This window comes from Heteronotia binoei, chromosome 4 (genome assembly GCF_032191835.1).
Source record: "Heteronotia binoei isolate CCM8104 ecotype False Entrance Well chromosome 4, APGP_CSIRO_Hbin_v1, whole genome shotgun sequence".
NCBI classification, from domain to species: Eukaryota; Metazoa; Chordata; class Lepidosauria; order Squamata; family Gekkonidae; genus Heteronotia; species Heteronotia binoei.
The window spans coordinates 115992090-116017337 of record NC_083226.1 but is presented as its reverse complement, the minus strand read 5'-3'; the positions used below and the strand labels follow the sequence as shown (position 1 = coordinate 116017337).

Sequence of the window (25248 nt, the reverse complement as noted above, 5' to 3'; positions counted from 1 at the left end):
AGCAGGTGCAAGTGGAGGAGTGGGGAATCAAACCTGGTTCTCCCAGATAAGAGACCGCACACTTAACCACTACACCAAACTGGCTTATGTTATAGCTGTATGTAATAAGAGGACAATAGAACCCCATGGCGTAGAGTGGTAAAGCTGCAGTACTGTAGTCAGAGCCCTCTGCTCATGACCTGAGTTCGATCCCAGCGGAAGCTGGTTCAGGTAGCCGGCTCCAGGTTGACTCAGCCTTCCATCCTTCCGAGGTCGGTAAAAAGCTTGCTGGGGGGGAAGTGTAGATGACTGGGGAAGGCAATGGCAAACTGCCCCGGAAAAAGTCTGACGTGAAAACACTGTGAAAGTAACGTCACCCCAGAGTCGAAAAATGACTGGTTCTTGCACAGGGGACTACCTTTACCTTTTTAATAAGACAGATTTCATTTCCTGAATAGAAAAAAAAAGCGTTCTCTAATAACAAACAGGATACCTCAGAACCTTCTGCATTAAAATGATCCAGTGCTTGCTTCCTCAGTTCCCCTTTTATTGACCCATCTAGCCTCTGTGTGAAGAAAAAGAACCATTAGATGGAGACTACTCAAGTATGTACAAGACATTTGCCATTAACAGAAATAAATGTATGAGCAGTCCCACAGTTTAAAAATAAATCTTACTTGAAAAGGAAACTGACGGTATTTCAAATATTCAGCTAGGATGTCCAGCATCCGCACCATCTGAGAGAATATAAGCACTCTGCTGCCACGTTCTCTTAAGCGAATCAGTAGCTTGTCTAGAAGAATTAGCTTCCCACTACTACGGATTAAATTCTTTAACAAAGAAAGAAAGATTTCAGAAAGGTAGCCATCGTATGCCACAATAGTAGGGGGTATTGTTAATGAAAATTAAAGGCATTAGCAGCAGTTCAAAGTCTGAAACCATATATCAAAGATTTGTTGAAATTAGAAAGCTGTATTTGTTTCAATACACAATTAGAGATCAGAAGTCTAAAGCTAATTTGTTTCTTTGAGGAAGACAGTGGCTTCTACGTTACAGTTTTGCAGTCTAAGTAATTAACCCAGCAATAGTAACTATGCATACAAGCAGAAAACAGGATGTAGTACAAAACACCACATCAAAGAGGTTGTTCATTTTATATATCCCTTCCAACTGATTTCAGCACTAATACTCTATGATCCTCTCACTTCCTATAGGCCTGGAAGCCTCTGAGTCTGTATGGGGTGGGCCACCCACTGTATCTCCTCATGGTTCTCTGGACCCAGTAGAGCTCTGCTGGGCTCATCCAGTGCAGTTGGGGGATGGATGTGGAATGACCCGAAGTCTCAGGTCTGACAGCTCTGACACTGGCCCCTGATGCTGCAGATACATCCACTGTTCAATGCCTGAAGCCCCAGGCAGGAGAGGCCTGTCTCAACTGTCTCCATGTTCTTTCTAAGACTGGCAATGGGGCCCTTCCACAAGGCCTTTTTGTCTTCCATACAAGCAAGTTAAGAGACTCCAAAAGAGCAGGTATAGGCTCAGATCCAGTAGCTCTCTGCTGGGCTTTTTTCCTGTACAGTCGGGGGGGGGGGGGCAGCTGTGGAACAACCCAAACCTCAGGTGAGAGAGGCTTGTCTTCTGTCTCTTTTTTTCTTTTTAAGACTGACAATCTCCCGGAGGTTTCACGTAGATGTTAAGCAACACGAGGAACAAGATGGAATCCTACTGGACCCCACAGGATAAACACTATGGGTCTAAGCAGCAATCTCCAGCTCTACCTTCTGAAACTAACCAGTCAAGAAAGAGTGGAACCCCCAAAGCTTGGAATCCTGCATTCCCAGTTCAAAGAGCTTCTCCAGAAAGATACTGTGGTCAAATCAAACAGAAAATGGGTGCATTTTCCCTGCCACTCTCCTAGTGAAGATCATCCCATCAGGGTAACCAAGGCCATTTCCATCCCAAACCAAGGCCTGAATCCAGATCAAAACGAGTCTCCAAGACTATCTGAAGCTTCAAAGCCATCACCTATGGAAGTACCTTGGCCCAAAAATGGAATGCTGGAGATCAGGTGGTAATCACTTAGGTCAGTGGAGATCTAGAGCTGACTCTGTCAGGGGTCACATGTTCATTTCTTTTGAGGTAGTCATAACTACACAGTATCACAGAGTGGCATTTATTACTGTCCAATGCAGACCAGCTTAATACCAACTGCTATAAATGGCAAGGGTTGACTCAAGACCATGAGATAACTGTTCTTTCCTCCTATACCAACTTCTAGCATGAAGCTAGAAATCTGAATCATGCCAAGGCACAAATACTGCAGTCAGAACTATATTGGTAAATTAGGCAAATGTATTGTTGGGTCAAAAGCTTTAGGTTCTTGTTTTGGAAGAGAGGACAAATTACCACTGGAGAACAGAGAAGTATCTCACTTTTAGCTTGACAGCTATCCTTACAGAACTTAAGAAGTCACACTATGGATTCACACTATTGTTTATGAAATCAAGTATTCTGTACTGTTACACTATATTTATGGAGATCAATATCTCAGACAACTAACAGCAGGAAATAAGCAACAAAAAACAGTAACAGAAAAATGCATATGCTGGGCACAATCAAATCAGTTTAATAACAATAAACATTTACCTGTAAGGCCTCCTGTTTATTATAGAATTCATTATCATCTGGTGGTTTAATGAGGTAGCAGTGATTACAACACTTTTTAAGTTCCATCATGATATTCAGAAAGCCTGAGGTACTGCCCTTTGAACCCTTACTTAGGGCTTTGTAATTCCTTGTTAAAATCCACCTATGATACAAAAACAATTAAACTGTTGGAAACATGAAACAAAAACATGCAACGGATCAGCAAGGAATATATTGCAGATAGCACTGCATATAGCAATCCATGCATTCTGTAGTGGCTTCCCAGTGAATTACTTACTTGTAATATTGCTTTTGCAATGCACTCATCTCCATTCTTAAAATCTGTTCAACTTTGGCAGGCAGAGATTTTTCTACATCTTTCTTAACTCTCCTCAACAAAAAAGGTTCAAGTTCTTTGTGAAGACTTGCATAGCCAAATTCCCTCCCTTTGCCATGTTCCTCTTCAAAATCTTCCCAAGAAGAAAACCTTCAATATAAAACATAAAATTCTAAATGGAAAGGTTTTAAATATTAAAAATACAACCTCCAGCTACCAAATACAAAGAACAGACAGGAGGCAGCTATCACCATTTGGTTGGTGGAGACAGATGCCATGATCCCCATGGAATGGGAAACTGACAAATCCAGAAAGACAATTCAGGTTTGTAACATTCACTTTTCACTGGCAAGGATATCACTGTTTGAATAAAATTTAACTGTAATATTCCATAGGAGTCCTATGAATTTATTTCAAAATTTGTTAGTGGTGGCTGGGCTTGTAAAACTGGTGTTATTTCTTTTGCTACTCTGAAGTCCTCCGTAAAGAAACTAAACCTTAATGCTCCCCACCCATTGACTATTTTTAAAAAGAGTATTAAGAAGGTAAGAGGACTATTTCCAACAGAACAATTCTTCCAAGAGATATCTGTGTAACAGGTATTACTAGCATCCATTACTAATTTTAAATTTTATTCAGTCAAACCAGCCAGTTCAACTACTGATTTTCTCAAATAGTCAAAGGTAAATGCACTGACAATAAGTAGATAGCAATTTCATCAAGGTCATGATGTCAGCCTCAGAATACCAAAAACCAAAACAAGGGAATCCAGAGTATGAACTATATATAATATAATCATCCAAAACAGAGCAAGAGTCAGGGTAACAATGTAGGCCTCACAATGGGTTGGATAACAGGATTGTACTTGTAGCTCTTGTCTGAGTGGTTACCTGTGCAATCACTTGAGGCATGCAGTGGAGAGATTTTGAAGCTCAAAATCTTTAAAAGGTAGGCCTTCCCCCTTCTCTATGCTGCTTTCCTGTGTTTTCTAGTGTAAAAAGGAAGGGCAGAATGCCCTTTGCTCAGTTCCTCACTGCTGCTGTAGAAGAGAGCTAGTCTTACTTACCATTCGAGTTCACAGCAGGGCAGGAGGGACTGAACAGGTGAATACTCAATGAACAACAGTTACAGGTAAGCACTAGCCTGTTTTCATAATTGTGGTACTTATGTAGTCCCACATGGCAGAGTAGCAAGCTGACTTACCAAGTCTTGGAAGGTGAGTATGAGCTCTTAGACCCAAATTCAGCAACAAGCCTGAAACACAAGGGGACTGTGATGTTCCCCAGCACCACAAGCAATCTTCAAGCTGCCACTCTCCAAAGATGCCAGCTCCACTGTAATTGTCTTTTGCAAACTTTTATTTCCTGGATGGCATCATCCAACCACCCCAAATGTTACTCCCCATGTGCAAGCACACAGAGCTCATCCAGCAACTGTCTCTGCCATGTGCAAACTCAGCACAATTTTCTGAATGTCTACTCCTGTCCCTGGCTTTTGCCTCACCCCCTGCTGCCCCCACTTCCATTCAGACTGTTACACAAAGCAGAGCTTGCATGCAGGGAGCCCAGGAATAAATAAGCTTCATCTCTTTTTTAATCCTCCCTGCACTGCTGAGAAGGAAAATAGGAGAGAAACCACACACATTTGCGTCAGCCAATTAGAGGGCACCAGTTCACCCAACTTAATGAGCCTCCTCTGCCCCTGGCCCTTGCTGTTCTGCATGTGTTGTGCCCCTTGAATAAGCACGGGCCTTTTATCTTGCCTGGACTGGCCATTCACAAGCTTACACAAGCTCCATTCACAAGCTTACATAAGTGGATACATTTGGCAAGCAGACCATCAGCTGCTGTGGTCTGTGATGGACTGGAAAACAGCCGTGCAGCCAAGCTTGGAGCGAGTTAAAGAGCAAGCTCACTGGGATTGGCTGGACTGCCTCCAAGCAACCAACGTGACTTAAATAGGGGGCAGGGCCGAGATGAGAGGCTTTTTGCTTCAGTCGGGAGTTGCACAGACAGGAGAAAGACCTGTTTGAGCATTGAGAGCTGTAAGGGACAGAGCTGGCGACAAATAAAGCTCTGTTCTGAGGATATTTTTCTTTTCTTTTTAGAGGCCAAGTAAGTCTCGTTTAGGTGACAGCTCTCGTTTAGGAGTGCTAACAGGCCAATAGTCAGACTCCTGTGTAAAATCAGAACATCATATACACACTGATAGCTGAGGGGTTGAAGTTTGGTTATCAAAGGGGAGATCCAGGACAGACAAAGGCTTCAGACAAAAAGGGGCTTGACTCTGAAGTTGTGGGTTAGTGATAGAACCCTGAGGGAGAGTCAGTGTCCAGGGGTCTGGAAGCAGGGTCTGAGGTGGACCTTCAGCGATAACCAGTACCTCAAGTCTAGAAGTGCTTTTGAGTGTGTGGGACAGTGCCAACCAAAGTTATACTGGGCACAGCTGATTTTTGATTTTATTTGGGTTATAACTTAGGATAACCTAAGCTTCAGTTCATTCGTTTGAAGGCTCGGCCAGTCTTGGTAAGCACCAGTGGGAGTGAGGTGGTTTTCTTTGTATACTGTTCTGCCAACTGATTTACTTTATTACTTTATTTTATTTATGTAAATACATTCCCATCCCCTGCCTTTGAAAAACCAATAAACCTTTTCTTTTGATTTTAAAAATTAAAAACTTGTGTGTGTGCCACTATCTGCTCAGGGTATTTCTGTCAGCTGGCCAGGCTGGTCTGCGAGAAGAAAAGTTTTTATTAAGTGACTGCCTAGGCTGGGAAAAAGCTTTGGTTGGATAAGGGCTTCTTCACAGCTTCTTCTCCTCCAGGCTGCCTGCAAGTAGGAAGCCACTTGGTTGGGCTCGGGGAGGTGGGGCCAATCAGATTCTTCCTGCTTCACATGAATGCTGCTGCTTGAAGGGCACTTGGTGTAATTAGTCAACTGATCAAAGCCACCAAGTATTACACAATCTTTCAGTTTGCAAAAATATATTATAAGGATTGTGTACAAGACATAATAGACAATACAATAATGATAGAGGCCAGCAGTGCTAGGACCTTTTAAAGTAACAGAAAACCCCAAGGGGCCAAAAATCTCCATCTCCAAATGAAAAGACAGAAGTCCAAACTTGGAAATAGATCAACTGAAATTCAAAGGTGGGTGGCTCCTGAGGAGTGTAGCTTCAGCGCAGCTGTTTTCTTTAAAAGACGTCTCTCTAGATTTGGATGACATTTCAATTCTTTCTTCAGTTTGATGGCTGAATTATTTAGGAACCCTGTTCTACATTCTCTAATCACAACATTAAACTTCTCATTTCAGGCCTGATGTTCACACTGAAATGAGAAGCTTAATGCTGTGATTAGAGAATGTAGAACAGGGTTCCTAACAAATTAAGCCGTCAAACTGAAGAAAGAATTGAAATGTCATCAAAATCTAGAGAGACATCTTTTTAAGAAAGCGGCTGCATTGAAGCTATACTCCTCAGGAGCACCCGCCTTGTGAATTTCAGTTGGACTATTTCCAAGTTTGGATTTACATCTTTTCATTTGGAGATGGAGTTTTTTTGGCTCCTTGGGGTTTTCTGTTACTTTAAACGGCCCTAGCACCACCGACCTCTATCATTATTGTATTGTCTATTACGTGTTGTACACAATCCTTATAATATATTTTTGAAAATTGAAAGAAGGTGTAATACTTGGTGGCTTTGATCAGTTGCTTCACATGAACAGCTAGTCATCTCTGCAGCAGCCCAGGCAGGAGCCCAGCAAGCTCTGGCCAGAGGAAGAAGAGGTGATGGCAGGCAGTGCATCTCAGCCCGGTGCATTGGCCAAGGGCAGCAGGTAGGCCCCAAGAGGTCTGGCTGTGCAGAGCTTGAGGCTGAACCAGTTCTCTTCACCTCTTAAGGTTGCCAGCTCTGGGCTGGACAATCCCTAAAGATCTGGGGGAAAACCTTGGGAAGGACCTACCTTTGGGGAAAGGATGGATCTCAGCAGAGGTATAATATCCTAATATAGGTCTTTCTGGCCCACCTTAAGACTGATTTTCCCCAGTTGCTGATGGGCCAGTTCCAGCCTCTGGGCCATATGTTTGACATATCTGCTTTAAGGAATACTTTGGATACTCTTTGGGCAAAAGCCTATTTCCAGGGGCATATTGGCTGAGGAAGAAGACATAGCCCTGTGGACTAAATGACAGAGATAGTAAAAAAAAATTGACCAAGAGGGCATGACACTGAGTCTATCTGTTTCTGACTGACCCATGAGAAGCACTTCCATTCCATGGAGTATAAGTGCCATGCTGAAGGCTTTTCAGCATTTAGTAATGCCTGCTTCACAGGTTCTGAAAAACACTTGTTGGGGAATTAATAAGCAATACCAGTTATGTACTGTTTTTCTTTGAGCTAATGGTGGCACAGATGTCAGGGCCCTTCTAACACACCTTCCATGACAGGAAAGGTGAATGGACCAGTGCAGTTGGGTTGCAACACCTTGAAAACCAGATCTGTGGCCCTTGGAGTGGGCACAGGATATGCTGATTTTGAATCATCTTACTATACAGATGTTTTGCAATAGAGCTTAAAGTCTTCAGCAGGGGAATAAATGGATGGCTTCAGAAACTGGTCCTCAGAGACAAAAGCAAAACCCTACTCATTATGCAGAAACTGACTGTCGTCACAACAGGACTGAAAGTCTAATCCAAGTGCCAACAGAGAATCACAATGCCTTCTGGATGTTACTGGGGAATCTTGCATGACACTGATTGTACTAGAACCAAGAGGCATTATGAATTCCAATTGTAGTCATCATCATTTGCATCATACAGATCCTCTAGCTGAGGTCTCAGGGAAGAAACGGTAAGGTGTATCATCAGATCCAACTACTGTGCCAGATCCAATTGATGAGATAACAGCAAAGTCCAGAATCAATAAGTTCAACCTCTGACACTGATGGAGCTGTGACACTGATGATGGGAGTTTTCAGAACTGGTGAAGTTTCAGCAGCAGGTTCAATGGATGGCCATGTCGGAACCGTGGACATGACTTGCATAACTTCAGTGATGCTTTTCCCCCCGCGCTTGTACTTGTTATAAGCCTTTTTAGAAGACTCTGAAGCATTTCTCCCAGGAGATGTTGCTGTAGCAGAATACTGTGCCCTTTTCAATGCTGTGGCTGGAAATTGGTCTCCGATCCATTGGAAGCAATGACAATCAGATCCACTTATCCAGATTGAATCTCGGTGTCATGCTCAGATGATTGGTCAAAGTAGTACCAGAAAAACTCCCCCCCCCCCATGAAGCAGTTTTAAAAAATGCTCTGTAACAACTAGCTTTAAGAGTGAAATGTCTACATACCAGGCACCTTGGGACATGTGCTCTTCACTAAGGCATAAGACATAAGATGTGGTCATACATATGGGGAATTTTTAACCCTCAAGATACACATTTTTTAAAAAAAAGCTTTCTAGGCCTTGTTGTTTGAGGCTGCTTGCTCTTAATTCACTTTTGTAGTGAATTAAGAGCAAGCTTTTGTAGTGAATTAAGGTAAAAAAAGCTGAAAAGCTGCAATTTTCCTCATAAAGAGCTTCCAAAAGAGAAACTTCTCTCTACAGCAGCTGAGAGAGAACTGACTCCTTTTACATTGCAAAAGGGAAGAAAGCAGCATGGAGGAGAGAGAAAGGAACAGCTAGAGTTTTTAACCTTCAGAATCTCTTTGCAGCAGGCCTGCACTGTGCATATGGGACTGCACAGGCACACGACGACGAACCTAAGCTTCTTTATAGTAAGTGAGGAGTTTCCTCCTTCAGAACAAGAGTCTTCACTTAGCAGAAGGAAATTCTGTAATGTGATCATGGAAAATATGGCTGTGAGTTTAACTGTATTACATTTACTTACTTTTCTGGCATGATGAAATGCAATAAGGACCAAAGCTCTTTCAGGGAGTTTTGCAGAGGCGTACCAGTAATAAGGAGACGATGATTGGATTTGAAGTCTATCAAAGTCTTGTACAGGAGGGAATCATCATTTTTTAATCGATGAGCTTCATCCACTCCTATAAATGCCCAATTCAGACCACCAAGGAATGACTTTTGAAAACAAATGAATACACTAATGATACTCTGCTTCAAAGGGAAATCATATAACATAGCAGTTTAAACCAAGTTATTCTGAATTAACATTTAGAATCAAAACACTGGGAGATCTATCATCTTCCAAGCATTTCAAAAGAGTAATAGCTGATATGACAGCCACCAACATAGATCATGGCTAAACTGACACCTGTCCATATAACCAGCCAGCCATGGAAAGGGGATGGAGATATCTTTTCCACCTGTCTTGTTTTACCACCCCCCCTTTCCATGGCTAATGGTAGAGAATGGGAAAAGATGGAAAAGTGTTTCAAGTGGCAGAACCATGCAGCATCATATATATGAACGTATGAAGCTGCCTTATATTGAATCAGACTCTCTGTCCACCAAAGTCAGTATTCCCTACTCAAACTGGCAGCGGCTTTCCAGGGTCTCAAGTTGAGGTTTTTCACACCTATTTGCCTGGACCCTTTTTAGTTGGAGATGCCAGGGATTGAACCTAGGACCTTCTGCTTACCAAGCAGATGCTCTACCAATGAGCTACTGTCCCTCCCCAATTCTTATATATCTCCCCAGTACACCCTCAATTTAAAATGGGTCCCACTATTAGCAGCAGCTATTAACCTTCCAGCACACTGAGAACATCCAGTTATGTGTATCTTTTGCTTGGTCCTTAAACTATTGTAAGTTTTCTATTCCCCTCCACAAAAGAAAACTATTGAAAAATAATATTTTTCCATAATATAATTTACAGATAGTTTCATTGAAAGCAGGAGCAATGATGGGTTTGGAAGTGGCTGGCAATAATCTTACTTACTTTATCCTTCAGCAGTATTTCATAGGTTGTCAGAAGGATATTAAATTTTAATCGTTTTGTCTGTGGATGCATCCATTCATGTGTTCTTATCTACAAATAAAGTTCATGGGATATAAGGTTATGGAATTTACAAATATTTCTATAGTGTCTAATATATTTGGTGTCTTCAGCGGATGAATATTAGCATGCATATATGTATAAAGTGCTCACCAATGTGAGTGATATACGTATGTAAGAGGTGAAACTGCCCTTATTGCTGTATTGCATTTTCATTGTGCAGTACTATGAAACTGCAGAAAAGACCAAGGGTATCTCTGCTCAATTCCTCCCTCTTTCCCCATGCCCTTTTGTAATTTTTTTACATCTCCCTCCACCACACCCTCAATTTGAAATGGGTCCCACTATTAGCAGCAGCTATTAACCTTCCAGCACACTGATAACATCTTTTTTTCACCTATTGTATCTGAAGAAGTGAACTCTGTCTCATGAAAGCTCATATTGGGATAAATGTTAAGTCTTTTAAGGTGCCACTGGAATTCAGATTTGTTTTGCAACAACAATCGTGGCTACTCCAATTAAATTAAATTAAATTAAATTATCCTTCTTTTACCCAGCACAGATTTGCTTGTTCCTTGCAAAGTCTATGAATAAAAAAGAACTAGACTAGCTTTGGGTACAGGCAATATATACCATACATGAATAGCATCTTCCATTCCTTCGGTCACTGTTGTCTCCTTACAGATTGTCCATAGTATTTCAGATGCACATTTAGATTTTTTTCTTAGTCAACCAAATATGATAATACTAGGAAATACTAACTATATGTTGCCAACTTCCTTTGATAAAACAATTACAACTTAAAAGTAGATAGATCCAAGTGAGGAGCCATGTTGGTCTGAAGCAACAGAACAAAGCAGTAGACAAGTGCAGCTTTAAGACCAATTAAGTTTTATTCAGAATGTAAACTTTCGTAAGCTCTAAGCAGATACACACATCATACAACACAGAGATTTACTTACCACATTTCTGCTAGTAATATCTCCTAAATAAACTACTGCATTCATCTGAGGGGCCCATGTCTGGATTTCTCTTTGCCAAGATGTCAAAGTGGAAAGTGGAACTACCAGCAAGAAAGGGCCATACAACTGATGTTCGTGAAACAAGTAATTCAGAAAAGAGATTGTTTGTATTGTTTTGCCCAGGCCCATTTCATCTGCAAGAATACAACTGTTCCCCCTGCAAAGTGGATGAATAAATCAAATAAACACCACATATATAAATAAAAGTGATCTAAAGTCATACACTCAAACTTGGGCTGGTATACCAACCATGGCCCATCTACAGAAGTCTGACCTAGCCACAGTTACACATGCCCTGATAACTTACAGAGTGGCCTGCTGAAATGTGCCATGTGGTACTGCATTTGAAATTTTGTGAGAACTTCAGAACATATTGCCCACTTGTTGAGAAGGGCTAGCTATTTTATGAAAATTATACTTCCTTTAACTCAATGTCACAGACTTACAAGTCATTTTTGCATTTATTTCAAAGCACTGGTGATTTTTTAAAGTTCTATACAGCCTGCAATGGATATACATAAAGAACTGTCCCTTATTATTTAAAATTATATTGTATTCCATAATATAATTCACAGGTTTCTTTTACAGAAACAAAAAGTATTGATAGTATATCTAATACTTTTAATACTGTAATTTGTATGGTCTTCTGTACATACTTGCACCAGGAGTGAGCCAACCAGTTCAGCCCATTTAGCTGATAATCTCTTAGCTCTAAACCCTCATTTCCTCCAATATAAGAAGGCTGCTTCTTTAGAGCAACAAATCTTGGCCTCTGCTTTAAGACCTAGTAAAAGGGGAAAGCAGTGTTAGTTCTACTGCTAACTGTAGTTTCAATTACAAAGAAAAACAATTAATTTACTATTATTGAGAACATAACAATGAATCTACAATAAACAATGATCAAACTCTGCAGACTTTGATGTTTGATGAATGTTGTCAGCCACCCTGAGTCCGCTTGCAGAGAGGGCCGGATAGAAATTCAAAGTAATAAATAATAATAAATAAATGTTTCCAAAAGCCCTTTTTAAATTATTATCACTCTTAAATTTTATATCTGTTACCTACGGCCTAGTCTCAGCATCACCATAAAAGGAAAATTTTGAGTCTCAGCGTCACCATATCAGGAAAATATGTGGCTGAATGCTTCTCCGTAAAAAAAAAAAGCCCTACACACAAAAAGGCAGCAGGAAAAGCAGAAGACTCAACACAAGATGGATTGACTCTATAAAGGCACATTCTGCCCAGTAAGACTTGAGCGAGACTGTTAATGATAGGATATTCTGGATGACATTAATTCATAGGGTCGCCATGAGTTGGAAGAGACTTGACGGCTCTTAACACACATACACATAAAAAGTAACGTAAGAAAGACAGTATTCTAGCTATTCTAGTATTCTACGTTCAGGAGTATTGCAGGGCACTGGAAGAACACTGTCATCAAAGGCTAATTCATGTGCAGTCTGTCTAGATACAAATTTACTTCCTCACCTGTTCCTTGAGAAGTTGGCCTTAATGCTCATAAAGATAAAAATGATACTGTACTTACCTTACAGTCTTTAAAAGGTGTAGTCTTTGACTGATTTCTGCTAAAATACTCATCAATGCATGATTGGAATTTTTTGGCAATAAGAGCACCATCTTCCCAGCTGCACTCTGAGTAAGGGAGACCCTGCCACTTGCAATAATAATCTGGATAGCCTGCTGCTGATTTCTGATTAGAATGGGCTGTGGAATAAATTTGAAAAATGCAGTAGTCAAACTACTCCCTAATCCAAATAGATAACTTCTATAGTGCAATTATGTTAAAAAATAAGGGAACAGTTTGTATATTAAAGAACTCCTGAATAGGTTCTGCTCATCTGCATATATCTAGAGTTCTGATTCATAAAAGTTTATGTAAGAATAGATCCCCCCCTTTTTCTTCATTTTTAAGGAGCCAATAGACTTTTGACGTTTAATGCAACAGATTTACATAGCTACCTCTCTGGAAATAAGTTCAGGATTTTTAAAAAAAATCTATAAAAGGGTTACAAACTGTAAATGACTTTCAGCATATTAACAATGAAGAAAACTATAAACAAACCATGCTGGCATGCTGTTTAATTATCATCCATTCTAAAATCTGTCACCTACCAATTATTCTCTCTACTATTTGATACTGCTTGTGTAAATCATCTGTGAGTTCTTGCTGACAGTTGTAATATTCCACATCTTCTGGAGAAGCATTTTTTAACCTGTGAAGTAATTACAAAAATATCTATCATATAGATTCTATATAGGTGTTAAATAATTCGTAAATGCCAATAGAAGCATTAGAGGAAGACTGTTTACAAAACTGTAAACTACCAAGGGATAGTTTCAGGTGTCTGGTAGTCAACAGATCGCACATAAACTGTTCCCCTATCACCTCCTTTTTTGCTGCCTGAAATACTACTCCTGAAGGCCAAGAGGCCCAGTTACAGAAGAATTCAAAATCATATGAGAGGATAACAGTTCTAAGTGAAAGCAGGATTCCTACTCCCCCCCCCCCCCCAAAAGAAAGAACTATTTTCCTCTTGCACATGGATAGTATGTGTGAATTCTAGCCAATGATTTCCAGTGGGATATCTGTGCTGAGCTACATAGAATCATAGAGTTGGTAGGGACCTCCAGGGTCATTTAGTTCAACCCCCTGCACAATAGAACTTCACAAATACCCCCCCTCCACATCCCCAGTGACCCCTGTTTCATGCCCAGAGGACTGGGGGGGGGGGGAATCCTGCAGGATCCCTTGCTAAACTGGCCTGGAGAAATATTGCTGATTGACCCCAAAGTGGCAATCAGCATATTCCTGGGCATGTAAGAAAGGGCCACAAGAACTAAGCACTGATGCAACCCTTCCTGCCCTCCTTCTCATGAACTGTCTAATTCACAGAATCAGCATTACTGTCAGATAGTCACGTAGCCTTGGTCTAAAAACCTCCAAGGAAGGAGAACCCACCACCTCCTGAGGAAGCCTGTTCCACTGAGGAACCACTCTAAAGATATTAAAAGTCAACTGAGCATCTCTTGCTAAAAAAATAAACTAAGTAGTTCTCCATGTGGCAGATTATTTTTTCTAGGCTATAAGTTTAAATATCACACCATCATTCTCTGTGGTAGCTCCCACATTATAGAACACTCTGACCAAGGTTATTAGGAAAGCCCTAACATCTCTCATTTTACAAAATGTGCACGGAATATTTCAGGAGGGTATGCTTGTAGTAGAGGTATGCATTTGGTATAAGCTGAACCAATGAAATACCCCAAAAATGCCAATAATAAGGTATTTGGGGGTATTTATTCAGCCAAATAGAGATCAGAGATCTGTATTAGGCTACCAAAGCAACCCCACCCAAATAAAAGCTGATATCATTCTGCTTTTATTCAGGCATCCCTCCTAGAGTTGGGGTGCAGCTGCAGTGTGACTCCAGAGAGAAGACAAGGGGTTTCAACTTTAAACCCCTCCCCTCCCTGGAGTCAGGCCAAAGCTCTGGCGTGACTACAGAGAAAATCCAAATGTTGCATTATGTAATTTTATTTGTAATCTGCCTTTGAGTCCCACTAAAAAAAGCAGACTGAAAATGGATAAAACACAGATTGTCTGTAGTCAATTATGGGTAGAAAACATAGAAACAACATGGAAACTGGAAGGGATCCCAAAGGGTAATCTAGTTCAGCCCCTTGTACAATGCAGGAAATTCACAACTACATCCCCCCCCCCCTTCTTAGTGACCCTTGTTCTATGTCCCTAAAGTTTCTGGATATGTTGGTATTTCTATGTTATTGTACAATTAGCGCTGGGCTTGCATATTTTTGACTCAGGACAGACATAGATCAGTCTCAAGAGAAATGTTGCCTCTCAGTTTCCTATGCCATTTGGCTTTCAGAAGCAGAATGAGATACGAGATTAAACTGCTTATAAATCAATCATTTCCACCTGAATCACTGACTGCTGGTGGTTAACAAGGTAGAATGCTAGGTTATGTTGACTACTGAGCCAATCTATAGTGACAGTTATATTTTATTATGCTCTAAAATTAGAGTGGTTATTGCATATTGATCACATCAAATAACCCCAAATTACTACCAGAATTTTTGAGTGGGAGAAGAAACAATGTAGAATCCTAGTTATTCTCACTTCACTTGCTCTATGAAAATAACAGTCAGAACTAAGGATTAAATGAAGTGCTAAATTTCTACAGAATATTCAAGGACATAAGATTTAAGTAAAGCAACTGTTAGATATCAACTGAATAATTTTCCATAATAACATGCATTTAGAAAATATTTACTGGATACAACATTCATACATAGAATAAAGATAAGCTTGAACCATTATAAACCTCATTCTTTACCTAAACTGTGCATACAAACTCGCTCTAAGACTAAAAAGCAAAATATAAGCTAATAAACTTTCAGCATAGAGCTGAGCATTGCATAACAGCCAGAAATGCTTTGAACCTGAGAATCAACAGCACTGAAGTACTTTCTTCTATTTTTAAAAGACAACATTAATCACATCTGCATTTTATACGCATTTTGTAGTTATGCACTTGCACAGACACGAAAGATGTCATTATCATGTTACTACAATATATATACAGAATAGAATTTTACTATAGACAACATTCACCATCGTTTTGTTTCCTGGTCCTTTTTCTTATAGTTGTCCAGCTTTTTCATTCCTCTAACATTCTGTTGCTTCAAGGTTTCTTCAGTTTCCCAAGTGTTATGGATGTGGGACCAACCTTTCCATTTAATCAAGTACTGCATCTCACTGGGTTCTTTTGATTTATCAAACCCTCCATTGGGATCTCCATCAGCTTCAACTGCATAGATGGTGGTTGTAGCACCTGTAGCTGTAGAGGACAGCACAGCAAAAGCGTCATCCACAATAGTATATTAATCTATACACCTATTTAATATGCTCTAGCAATCCCATATCTATGGGGATCAACTGCTCTTCAAATCTGGGCAACAAGTGCATTTCCTTCTTGCTCAGACAAATGTCACACAGAGATTTATTAACAAGCTTTCTATCCTATAATTCCAGCCTAACGTTTCTCAAAGAGACAAGATGAATTGTTTCCAGAAGATGCAAACTTTTAAACACTTGATGAAGTAGTGCTAGAATTCTCTATTGCTGTGTAATTTAGAAGTTTAGCATAACCTAAATTCTGTATTTAAAAAAAAAAATTCAGGAAAGCTGCAGAATGGGCATCAATGAAGGGAAGACGAGGACAGTAGTTAAAACAGCAGAATAAATCCTGCTGGACACATTATGATATATTTGATCACTATACCAGATTCAGAGAAACAAAGCTTGAAAATATTAAGCTACCTTTATCCTCCTTAATTTAATATGCAAGGCTACATTCAAAAGTTAAAATAATCTAACATTAAGTTTATTGATCAGCCAAGTGGGGAAGGGACGGTAGTTCAGTAGTAGAGCATCTGCTTGGTAAGCAGAAGGTCCCAGGTTCAATCCCTGAATCTCCAAAGAAGGGTCCAGGCAAATTGGTGTGAAAAATCTCACCTTGAGACCCTGGAGAGCCGCTGCCAGTCTGAGTAGACAATACTGACTTTGATGGACCAAGGGTCTGATTCAGTATAAGGCAGCTTCATATGTTCATGTTCAAGTGTTCCTTCTTTCTCACATGAAAAGTTCAGTTAGAAACTAGCTGTTTACCCATGCTGTACAAATGGAGGCATGCCTTCCCTCTCAAACCAGAATTTTAAACCAAGGTTTAATCCAGATTTAAAGTCCTAGTTTGTATGGAGAAAGTCAACTTAAGTTCATCTATATACCTGGATTCATAGAACATGGATAATGAGTCACAGATAATGAGAGTTAGTGTTTAACCAGGATTTTCTATATAAAAAGAGAAGGGACCTCAACAATGAGCCAGACAACAAGCCAATTCTGTTCTGGTATAATATTGGCTTGTAATATCTGAATGCTGATACAGTCCATTAATGTGGCTGGCTTCAGTCTAAGGGTGCAAGTTGTGCAAACTTTAGACAACGTAAGATCCTAATCAAAATGTTGAGTCTTTGTTCTTCCATTCTTTTCTTACAAGTATTTCTAGTCACATTTTTAAAATTCATACATTTTGATGAATTTTTGTAAATCTACATAAAGTATACCTCCTTTTCGTCCAATACGACTATCCATAAATTTTTCTATTGTTTCAAACTCATCTTCTTCAGGTTGGGGGACATCCTCTCCACAGACTTCCAGTAAATCATCTGAATCTGTCTTTGCTTCTTCAGCTTCCTTATAACTAATATTTACTGTTGCCTGGCGGCGAGAACCTCTTTTATCATAATCATCATCATCATCATCTGATGATTCAAGCTGCCTTTTTTTCTGCCCAATGTTTTTCTTCCCACTCTTTTGTTTTATTCTGCAGCATTACAGAAAATAATAGTAATAATAATAATAATAGTAACAACAACAACAACAACACTCACCAGTAAGTGTCTCGGAATAAGTAACCAGTAAGTGTGCTCTGAGGTGTTATGTAGTTAGATTTTTAATTACTTTCTGCAAATAAATCCTGAGCCTATAGAGCTCTGTCACTACACACCAGCCAATTTCCTGCCTCTATAACTCCATACTTCCCACACATTGGTCATCATTACTTCAGTATCTCACAAGAAATGAAGCCAACTGCTGATTGAAACTAGTGATGCATTTTGAATATTGTAAAACAGAATTAGTTTATTAGTGAAATCTGTTCTCCAGATAATGATTATGTTTATTACAAGCAGTTTCCTTAGAGGACTTGCCTTGGGACTGGCCTAGGAGCTACCTTGCTTTTCCTCCTTGATGTGGCAATAACCTGTCCCTGCCAAAGAACAATCTTGGGACTAGCTTGGGAAAGAAGGGCAAGATGTTAGGCATCATATGCAGACTTGGAAGGCCTTGAGATTCCCCTTGGTTTTGACAATGCCTTATCCATACTGAATTATCTAGAGAAATGCTTTTCATACTATCTTTTAGAACAAGTAGACTTCATAAAACTTTTTTTTGCATATCTGACACATAAAGAACAGGAGCAAGAAGGGATGGACATTAGTTTACAATGGATATCCCTAACCCTCAGCAGTGGCACTTCAAAGCTTTCCCCCCTTGAAGTGCCTCTTCTGGGGGTTGGCTGGTGGCCACAGATCAATCACCCTTAAGATCCATCATGAAGATACCTTTCTGCCCATTTTGCACCCACTGGAATTTATCTATTCCAGGGCAGCAGAAACATAAGAAGAAACAATGAAGCTACCTGCCCCCCTCCCCAATGGAACTGGCTCATTGCAGAAGGGTGCCACAGAAAAGCAGCCAATGGGTCCAGTGACAGGAAAGTGGAGGCTGCCATTAGCCAGGGAAGAATACATTAACCAGTCATTGAAGGTTCAGGGGATCTGAAGTATCAAAAGGATCTGGGCCTAGCTTGGAAGGCTGCCTAATCAAAGATATGCCAGCTCACAGTTTAGTAGGGAGGCTATAAATGGATTTTTATTAGTACCTAGTGGCCACAAAAGCCTATCCCTATTTCTCACAATTTTCATAAAAGCAGCTCCCCTTCTCAATTTCCATGAGCGTATAGGAAGAAAGCCCATATATCTGGACCATCTTTTTACCATTCACACATATCTAACTGGGAGCTGTGCAAGTCCATGGCATTTGGCTATTAAGCCAAATGTTAGTACAACATACCCCTCCTGAAATTTCTTGCCTTTCTTCACTATCTTCAGTATGTGGACAAGAGAGATGATAGACAGCTGAGAAGATGGTCTGGCTATCTTTGGCACACAGGAATTATGCACAAGGAAGAAATCTGGCCTAACAAAGTTCTATGGGTCTTGAATTCATGTTTCTTCAGTGTAGCCTGCAAACAAAGGCAAACCCTGGCCTAAATCAGGCAAGCAGACCAGACACTGAACTGGTGACTGCTGGAAATTATAGCCAGAGACATACTGGATGTGTAAAGCAGACAGGATCCTTTTCCTTCCAGTCTTCCCCAGCCAAGCCTTTCTTCTAAAGAGCCCATTGCATTCCAGAGTATGCAAAGTGCACCCACTACAACGCAGTGGCAAAGAGCAGGGAGAACATAGTTTCACCCTAAAACATTTCTACATTCTAAAATAGCAATGCCATACCTGCTTGGAGGCTTCCGACTCTTTACTTTGTTTTTTGGCTCATAATCAGATTCACTCTCGTCACATGTAGTTTTATTTCTGCTTTCCTCCAAATCAGAATCTGAAGCAGTTCCAGAGACAGATCCTGACCCAGACATTTGCCAGTCTTCACTACATAGATTTGAAGTATGAAAATATATTTATATAGCTAAACTTTCAGAAGTAAGAACAATGTTGCTGTCAGTATCATATTTTTTTTAAAGTATCACTATGATAAAACATTTGGAAGTAAAAATTTGGAAGTAATATTAATAATGAAATAATTTACAGTAAAATGATACAAAACATTTTTAGTACCCAAAATATACACAAATTAGCTCAACTGAAATAAGTACTTAAAATTCTGCCAAGTATTCATAAAATATTTAGCTAACATTCATATACCACCATGTTTAATATGTTTCATGCACTGGAATGCTATCAGGATTAAATCCAGAATACTGCCTTTATGTCCTCAATCAAGGAAAAATGTGAAAGAAAAATCAAAGGAAATATGCTGGGTAAACTTGGTCTAGACACACACTCTCAGTCTAATCCTGGCAATGGATCATGAGAACATGAATAAAGGGAGAGGCTAACTCAGCTGCACCCATAACAAAACATACACACACACACACACACACTTTCTGTAGCTAGGCAAAACCCCATACCTTCACTAAAAAGTGGCTAGTCTTAAAAGTTGCTTTCTTTGCATCTCTCCAGTGGGGTCAAGAGAACTGGGCAACGAAAGCTCTCTCTCTCTCTTTCCCTCCTTCCCCAGGAGATGAGGGGGAAGAGCCTCAGCCACTAGAAGAAAGAATGGCATGGCTCAGCAGCTCTGCAGTGTGATTGACTGAGCCTGGCAAACTTAGCAGAGCTACAGAGCCAAGCTCCTCCATTGGCTGAGGCTCCTCCTCCCTTTGGAAAGAGGGAGCGGGAGCAAGGAAAGAGCAAGGCTGCTTTGCTCAGCTGCCTCCTCACAGAAGAGAAAGAAAAAATGGTGGTAAAAGAAGCAGGTGAGGAAGAAGGAAGCAGATAATGATTATTTGCTGGCAGATCTGATTGGAGCCCTTTGGGGGACTGATTGGGCCTGCAGGCTTTACATTTGACACCCCTAGTCTGTACTGTGCTGCATTTTCAATACACCTTAAAATGGCAATGTGATTGTGGGAATCTACTACCTCCATTTCTACACTTAAGAGGAAAGTCAGGGCTCATCTCTGTGATGCTGCACTTTCATAGCCACTTGGAACACTTTGGAAGCACAATGTGACTTCAGGGGTGTTCCCCACCTCCAGCCTCAAGCTCAAGTGGTTATCTGGGGCTTATCCATGTCAACCTGTGTTACAAGAAGCATGGAAAACTATCAAAGTGCAGTCAACAAAGAGTAGCTCCTCTTTTCCTACCCTGGTGCAGAAGGAAACGGGGGGTGTCTCATGTTATGCTTCATAAGCATTTGGAGCAGCTCCCTAACTCAGTGTGATATCATACCAGAGCCACCTCCCTTGTGGCAGAAAGGACATGGTCCATTTAACCACAAATGTTGGCTGATTATGAAGGCCACTCAAATTCTGTGTAGTCTTTAAGACCTGTACAGGAAATGATCTGAATGAATACTGCCTGATGCTCTTTAAGTTGCTGGAAAAGAATATTTTCAAGCAATTTACATTTTTAAATTTGTTTTATCTGCAAAGATCTTAACAAAATAAAATCTTGACAAACTACTAAATAATGCAGATATTCAAGTAAAAATAAATACCATCTCAGAAATAAACCCAAAACCCAAAGAAAAACAGATTTGAACTATGAATAATAAGGGTTGCAAAAAACCTCCTAAATATTTTGATTTTATGTTTTTAATTTCATTTCTTACTCTTTATGTTTCTTCCTCTTGACATCACTGGATGAGTCATCTACAGAATCTTCACTACTTGATGAGTCCTGCATTGAAAACCAATACAGGAACCATTAACGATACATTCTATTTCTCAAAATTGTGGTCCCAGTACTTGTTTACTGAAAGATGTTTTAATACAATAACAGCAGGCCTCACATACATGTAATAAAATCGTGAATATACCAGTTTTACTTGTATATGTAGAACAAAAGATGAAATATAACTTCCTTCACCTGTAGAAAGGGATAAAGCTAAGAGAAAATAAGTGAAACAACTTTTAACAAATGTCCAATATAAAATCTACTGCATTACAAATGTGAATTGCTTTATCAAAAACGGAATGTTTTCCCTTAAAAACAAAACCCTAAAAATTTCTATCAATCCATAAATATTTAAAATTTGTGCCAACAAAACTGAAGGGTTTTTTTCAGTAATAGAATGCATTTTAACAAATAATTTATACAAATTAGTTCTCATTCAGTGCCATATACTGTCCCTTAAATGGAAATTGGTTCCCACCCCCCACCCTATTTTAATTATACTAATTGAACATTCTAAAAATTGTGAAGGTATGACAAAATTTGTTGGCTTCTTCTACAGCAATTCTCACACCTTCTTTTACTGGTATGGTAGGAATTCTCACCACTAGAGGGTCACCCATCTCAAGTAGATAGGCAACAATGAACTACATCTTGGAGGAAAGCAAAAAACAACAATAGAGAGTAGGATTTCTCACAGGCTTCAAAGCTGAATAGCAGAAAAAGGATCATGTCTCTTGGTATCTTAGTGCAGGGGTCCCCAGACTGTGGCCTGTCAGCAACCAGGCCATGCAGCCTCTGCACTCCCTCCCCCTGCTGCACAGCCTCATACACCCCCCCCCCATGCCGCCTCCTCCATTTTTACATTAAGGCCAGGGAAAGAGCCTTCCAGAATCTTTAAAGGCTTACCCCTCCGCTGATAACCTGATCAGCGGGAGAATCCACAGCATCAGCGGCCAACGACTCACTGAACAAGCGGCGCTGCCCTTGCCTCCTCCGGGAAGCAGCCACGGGCAGCGCCGCTTGTTCAGTGGGTTGCTGGCCGCTGCTGCCGTGGTTTCCCCCGCTGATCAGGTGATCAGCGGGGCAGGTGGTGAGCCTTTAAAGAGATCAGAAGGTGCTTTCTCCAGCCTTAATGTAAAAATGGAGGGAGGAAGCATCGCCAGGGGGGGGGAGTGATGAGGCTGTGCGGCGCTGTGGGAGGGGGGGAAGGCAAAATTCGGTGCCCCCAGCCTGCTGGCCCTGTGGCCATCTGGCCCTGGGGTCGGTCCCTGGCGCCAAAAAGGTTGGAGACTGTCTTAGTGGAATGGGCTTGCAGAATTGTTGCTTTAACAAAACACATGCCAGAAAGATGTAATGTCTATACTTTCCATGCTTCTTTAAAGTTATTCTTTATTAATTTGTATTTACTTTATATTCCACTGAAATTCAAAGCAGATTACAAGATATAAACAGAGACAGCAGAAGACAACCAATGAACAATGCATTAGGACTAGGATTTCAGGATTAGGAAGCTATTTATAAACTAAAATTATACAGAAAGTAGATTACAAGATAAAGATTATCCAGGACGAAAAGATAACTATAACAATAATTGTAGTGGACTACTACTACTGGGCTTTTCATTCTACGACAGTTCTAACATTTCTTGAATTGAACATAGTAATTAATTGGAGCATCTACTGAATAGGCTAAGATGTGTGTTCCATCTGGTGCCCAGCAATAACTGGGCAATGACATTCTGCGCTAACTGGGTTTCCAAATTGTCTTTAAGGACAGTCCCACATGGAAAGTGTTAGAAGAAGAAGAGATTGGATTTATAACCCACCCTTCACTTAGGAGTCTCAGAGTGGCTTACAATCTCCTCACAACAGACATCCTGTGAGGTAGGTGGGGATGAGGCTCTTTGAGAACTGTTCTTGATAGAACAGCTTTGAGAGAACTGTGACTGACCCAAGATCACCCAGCAGCTGCAAGTGGAGGAGCAAGGAATCAAACCCAGTTCTCCAGATTAGAGTCCACTGCTCTTAACCACTACACCAAACTGGCTCATTACAGTGGTCTGGCTTTGACATAAGCAAAGCATGGATTTACTTAGCAAAATCAGTTAAGTCAAGGCAGGTGGCCGTTGTATAATGTATTCTGACTCACTGCACCCCATCTTACTCTCTCCAAATTACTGAATCATCTTCAGAGATAGGAAGTAATTATGTCAATAGGGCAAAGCAGCCAGTCTAGCTTCAGCTGCTACTGCACTCTAGATCTTCCTCCATTCCATTTAAATTAGTAGAACAGATTTTAAAGAGTATGCAATCTGGAAATGGCCAGCCTTTGCAGCTTAGGTGAAACAGTGTGGTAGCTTTTGGTCAGTAGCAATGCCAGGAATGTTAAATCTGACAGGAAGGGGAAGTGGCAACTGTTTTGGCATATCAGATGATTCTGGAGGTTAGGGAGATGGCTTGGTATGCAGAGAGAGACTTCAAGTGACTTCTCAAGGAGGGGGAGAGGGCGGTGGATTTGAGGGTGTCCTGGTGCAGCTAAACAGACTGAACTGTATCCATCTTTTTTTTTAACATAAGTACCAATATGGCCAAGAGAGAAGGTGGTATAGTACAGCCCAATCTCATCAGATCTCAGAAGCTAAGCAGGGTCAGCCCTAGTTAGTACTTGGATGGAAGACCACCAAGGAAGACTGCAGACTCACTTGCCTTCAAAGGCCCTTGTTGGGGTTACCATAAATTGGCTGCCACCTGACGGCACTTTACACAGACATGGAAATCTGATCTCTCATTTAAATAAATGTCCCCATAGGGGACAAAAATAGTACATTAGAATCTTGACAATACCTGCACATTGACCTATGTAATGTACATAAAAATTGTCCCAGGATCTAAAATTTATTTAGGTACATGAATGACTGATCTGGAGTATGATTTCAAGAGAAAATTCTTAATCCACTTTTGTCCTTAGAGTAATCTACTAGGCAGTGTATGAATCAATTAATGATGAATTATTCACCTCTTCAGAGCCACTGTTTGAGGATGCTGCTTTTGACTGCTGCTGTTGTTTCCTGAGCATTGCAGATCTTTGAACAGCCAGAATACTTGGGTTTGATTTCCAGAACTGAAGAGCAATTTAGACAAAAAAGCATGTAGACACATAAAACACAAGTAGTTTTAAATACACACCTAAATTAGCTAAATGAAAAAGCCATCTGTTATCCCATATTATAAGAAGTTTTAAGAGAGTAATCCATATCTGGCAACTTTCAGGGGCCTACTTAATCATGCTGTGAGATCACTAGCAGTGAGTGCTGCATTTTAGCAAGACTCATCTGGATTCCAGAACCTAACTTTTTGTTACAGAAACATATAACGTTTGGACAAGCCCTTGAATGGTGATACACAGAGACGTAAAATCTCCAAAAGGTATATTGGATCTGTCTACAGTAGGCATACGAATTACCATTATCTAATGCCGTAGCATTTTCTACAAAATCTTTCATGCTACTTAGCTTCAGTAAAACCTTGAGCTGGAGAGGTTTCATTCATTCAAAAACAAAAAAAGGGGGTGGTGGATCATAGGAGCATTTTTTTGAATTAAAACAATTTTATTTGGTAACATATGGCAACAAATTATATTTCTTGCATCATTAATAACTTCTTTTATCTATCCCATATATTACTTTCTACCCATCCCTCCCCCCGTTACTTGACCCCCGCCGGTGTTATTTACTTAACGTACTAATGTTTAAAGGTACCCTTAACTCATAAAAACAAAAATTAACATTCTTCTTTTTTCTAAGACTTAATCATTATCAAAAATTGTCCAATGTCCTTTTATTTTCCACTCTTTTTCTACTTATCTTCTGAACTTTTCCCACTCCATCTTAAAAACTTCTAAATCATAGTCTCTTAAAATTCTTGTTAATTTGTCCATTTTACTCCATGTCATAACTTTTACAATCCAATCCCATTTCTCTGGAATTTTTATTGCTTCCACAACTGCACATATAATGTCCTAGCAGCTGAAAGCAAGTACCAAATTATAGTTCTATCTTTCGGAAATTTTTCCATTTGTAATCCCAACAGAAAAGTCTCTGCAACTTTGTTAAATTCATATCCCAAGATCCTAGAAATTTCTTGTTGAATCATCTGCCAATACTTTTTTGCTCTTT

General features: G+C 40.1%; 1 protein-coding gene across 1 annotated transcript in view; it reads right to left on the bottom strand.

Moving 5' to 3' along the window:
• CHD1 (chromodomain helicase DNA binding protein 1) overlaps nucleotides 1-25248 on the bottom strand; it is a 101488-nt gene that overhangs the window by 43024 nt on the left and 33216 nt on the right. Inside the window, exons 4-18 of the mRNA XM_060235647.1 lie at nucleotides 24090-24194; nucleotides 21010-21077; nucleotides 19119-19268; nucleotides 17106-17365; nucleotides 15592-15817; nucleotides 13071-13171; nucleotides 12484-12662; nucleotides 11594-11721; nucleotides 10878-11094; nucleotides 9859-9948; nucleotides 8848-9038; nucleotides 2924-3112; nucleotides 2626-2788; nucleotides 657-809; nucleotides 473-544 (exon numbers count right to left, since the gene is read on the bottom strand). Of these exons, the coding sequence (XP_060091630.1) occupies nucleotides 473-544; nucleotides 657-809; nucleotides 2626-2788; nucleotides 2924-3112; nucleotides 8848-9038; nucleotides 9859-9948; nucleotides 10878-11094; nucleotides 11594-11721; nucleotides 12484-12662; nucleotides 13071-13171; nucleotides 15592-15817; nucleotides 17106-17365; nucleotides 19119-19268; nucleotides 21010-21077; nucleotides 24090-24194 (2292 nt within the window). The remainder of the gene's footprint in view (nucleotides 1-472; nucleotides 545-656; nucleotides 810-2625; nucleotides 2789-2923; nucleotides 3113-8847; nucleotides 9039-9858; nucleotides 9949-10877; nucleotides 11095-11593; nucleotides 11722-12483; nucleotides 12663-13070; nucleotides 13172-15591; nucleotides 15818-17105; nucleotides 17366-19118; nucleotides 19269-21009; nucleotides 21078-24089; nucleotides 24195-25248) is intronic.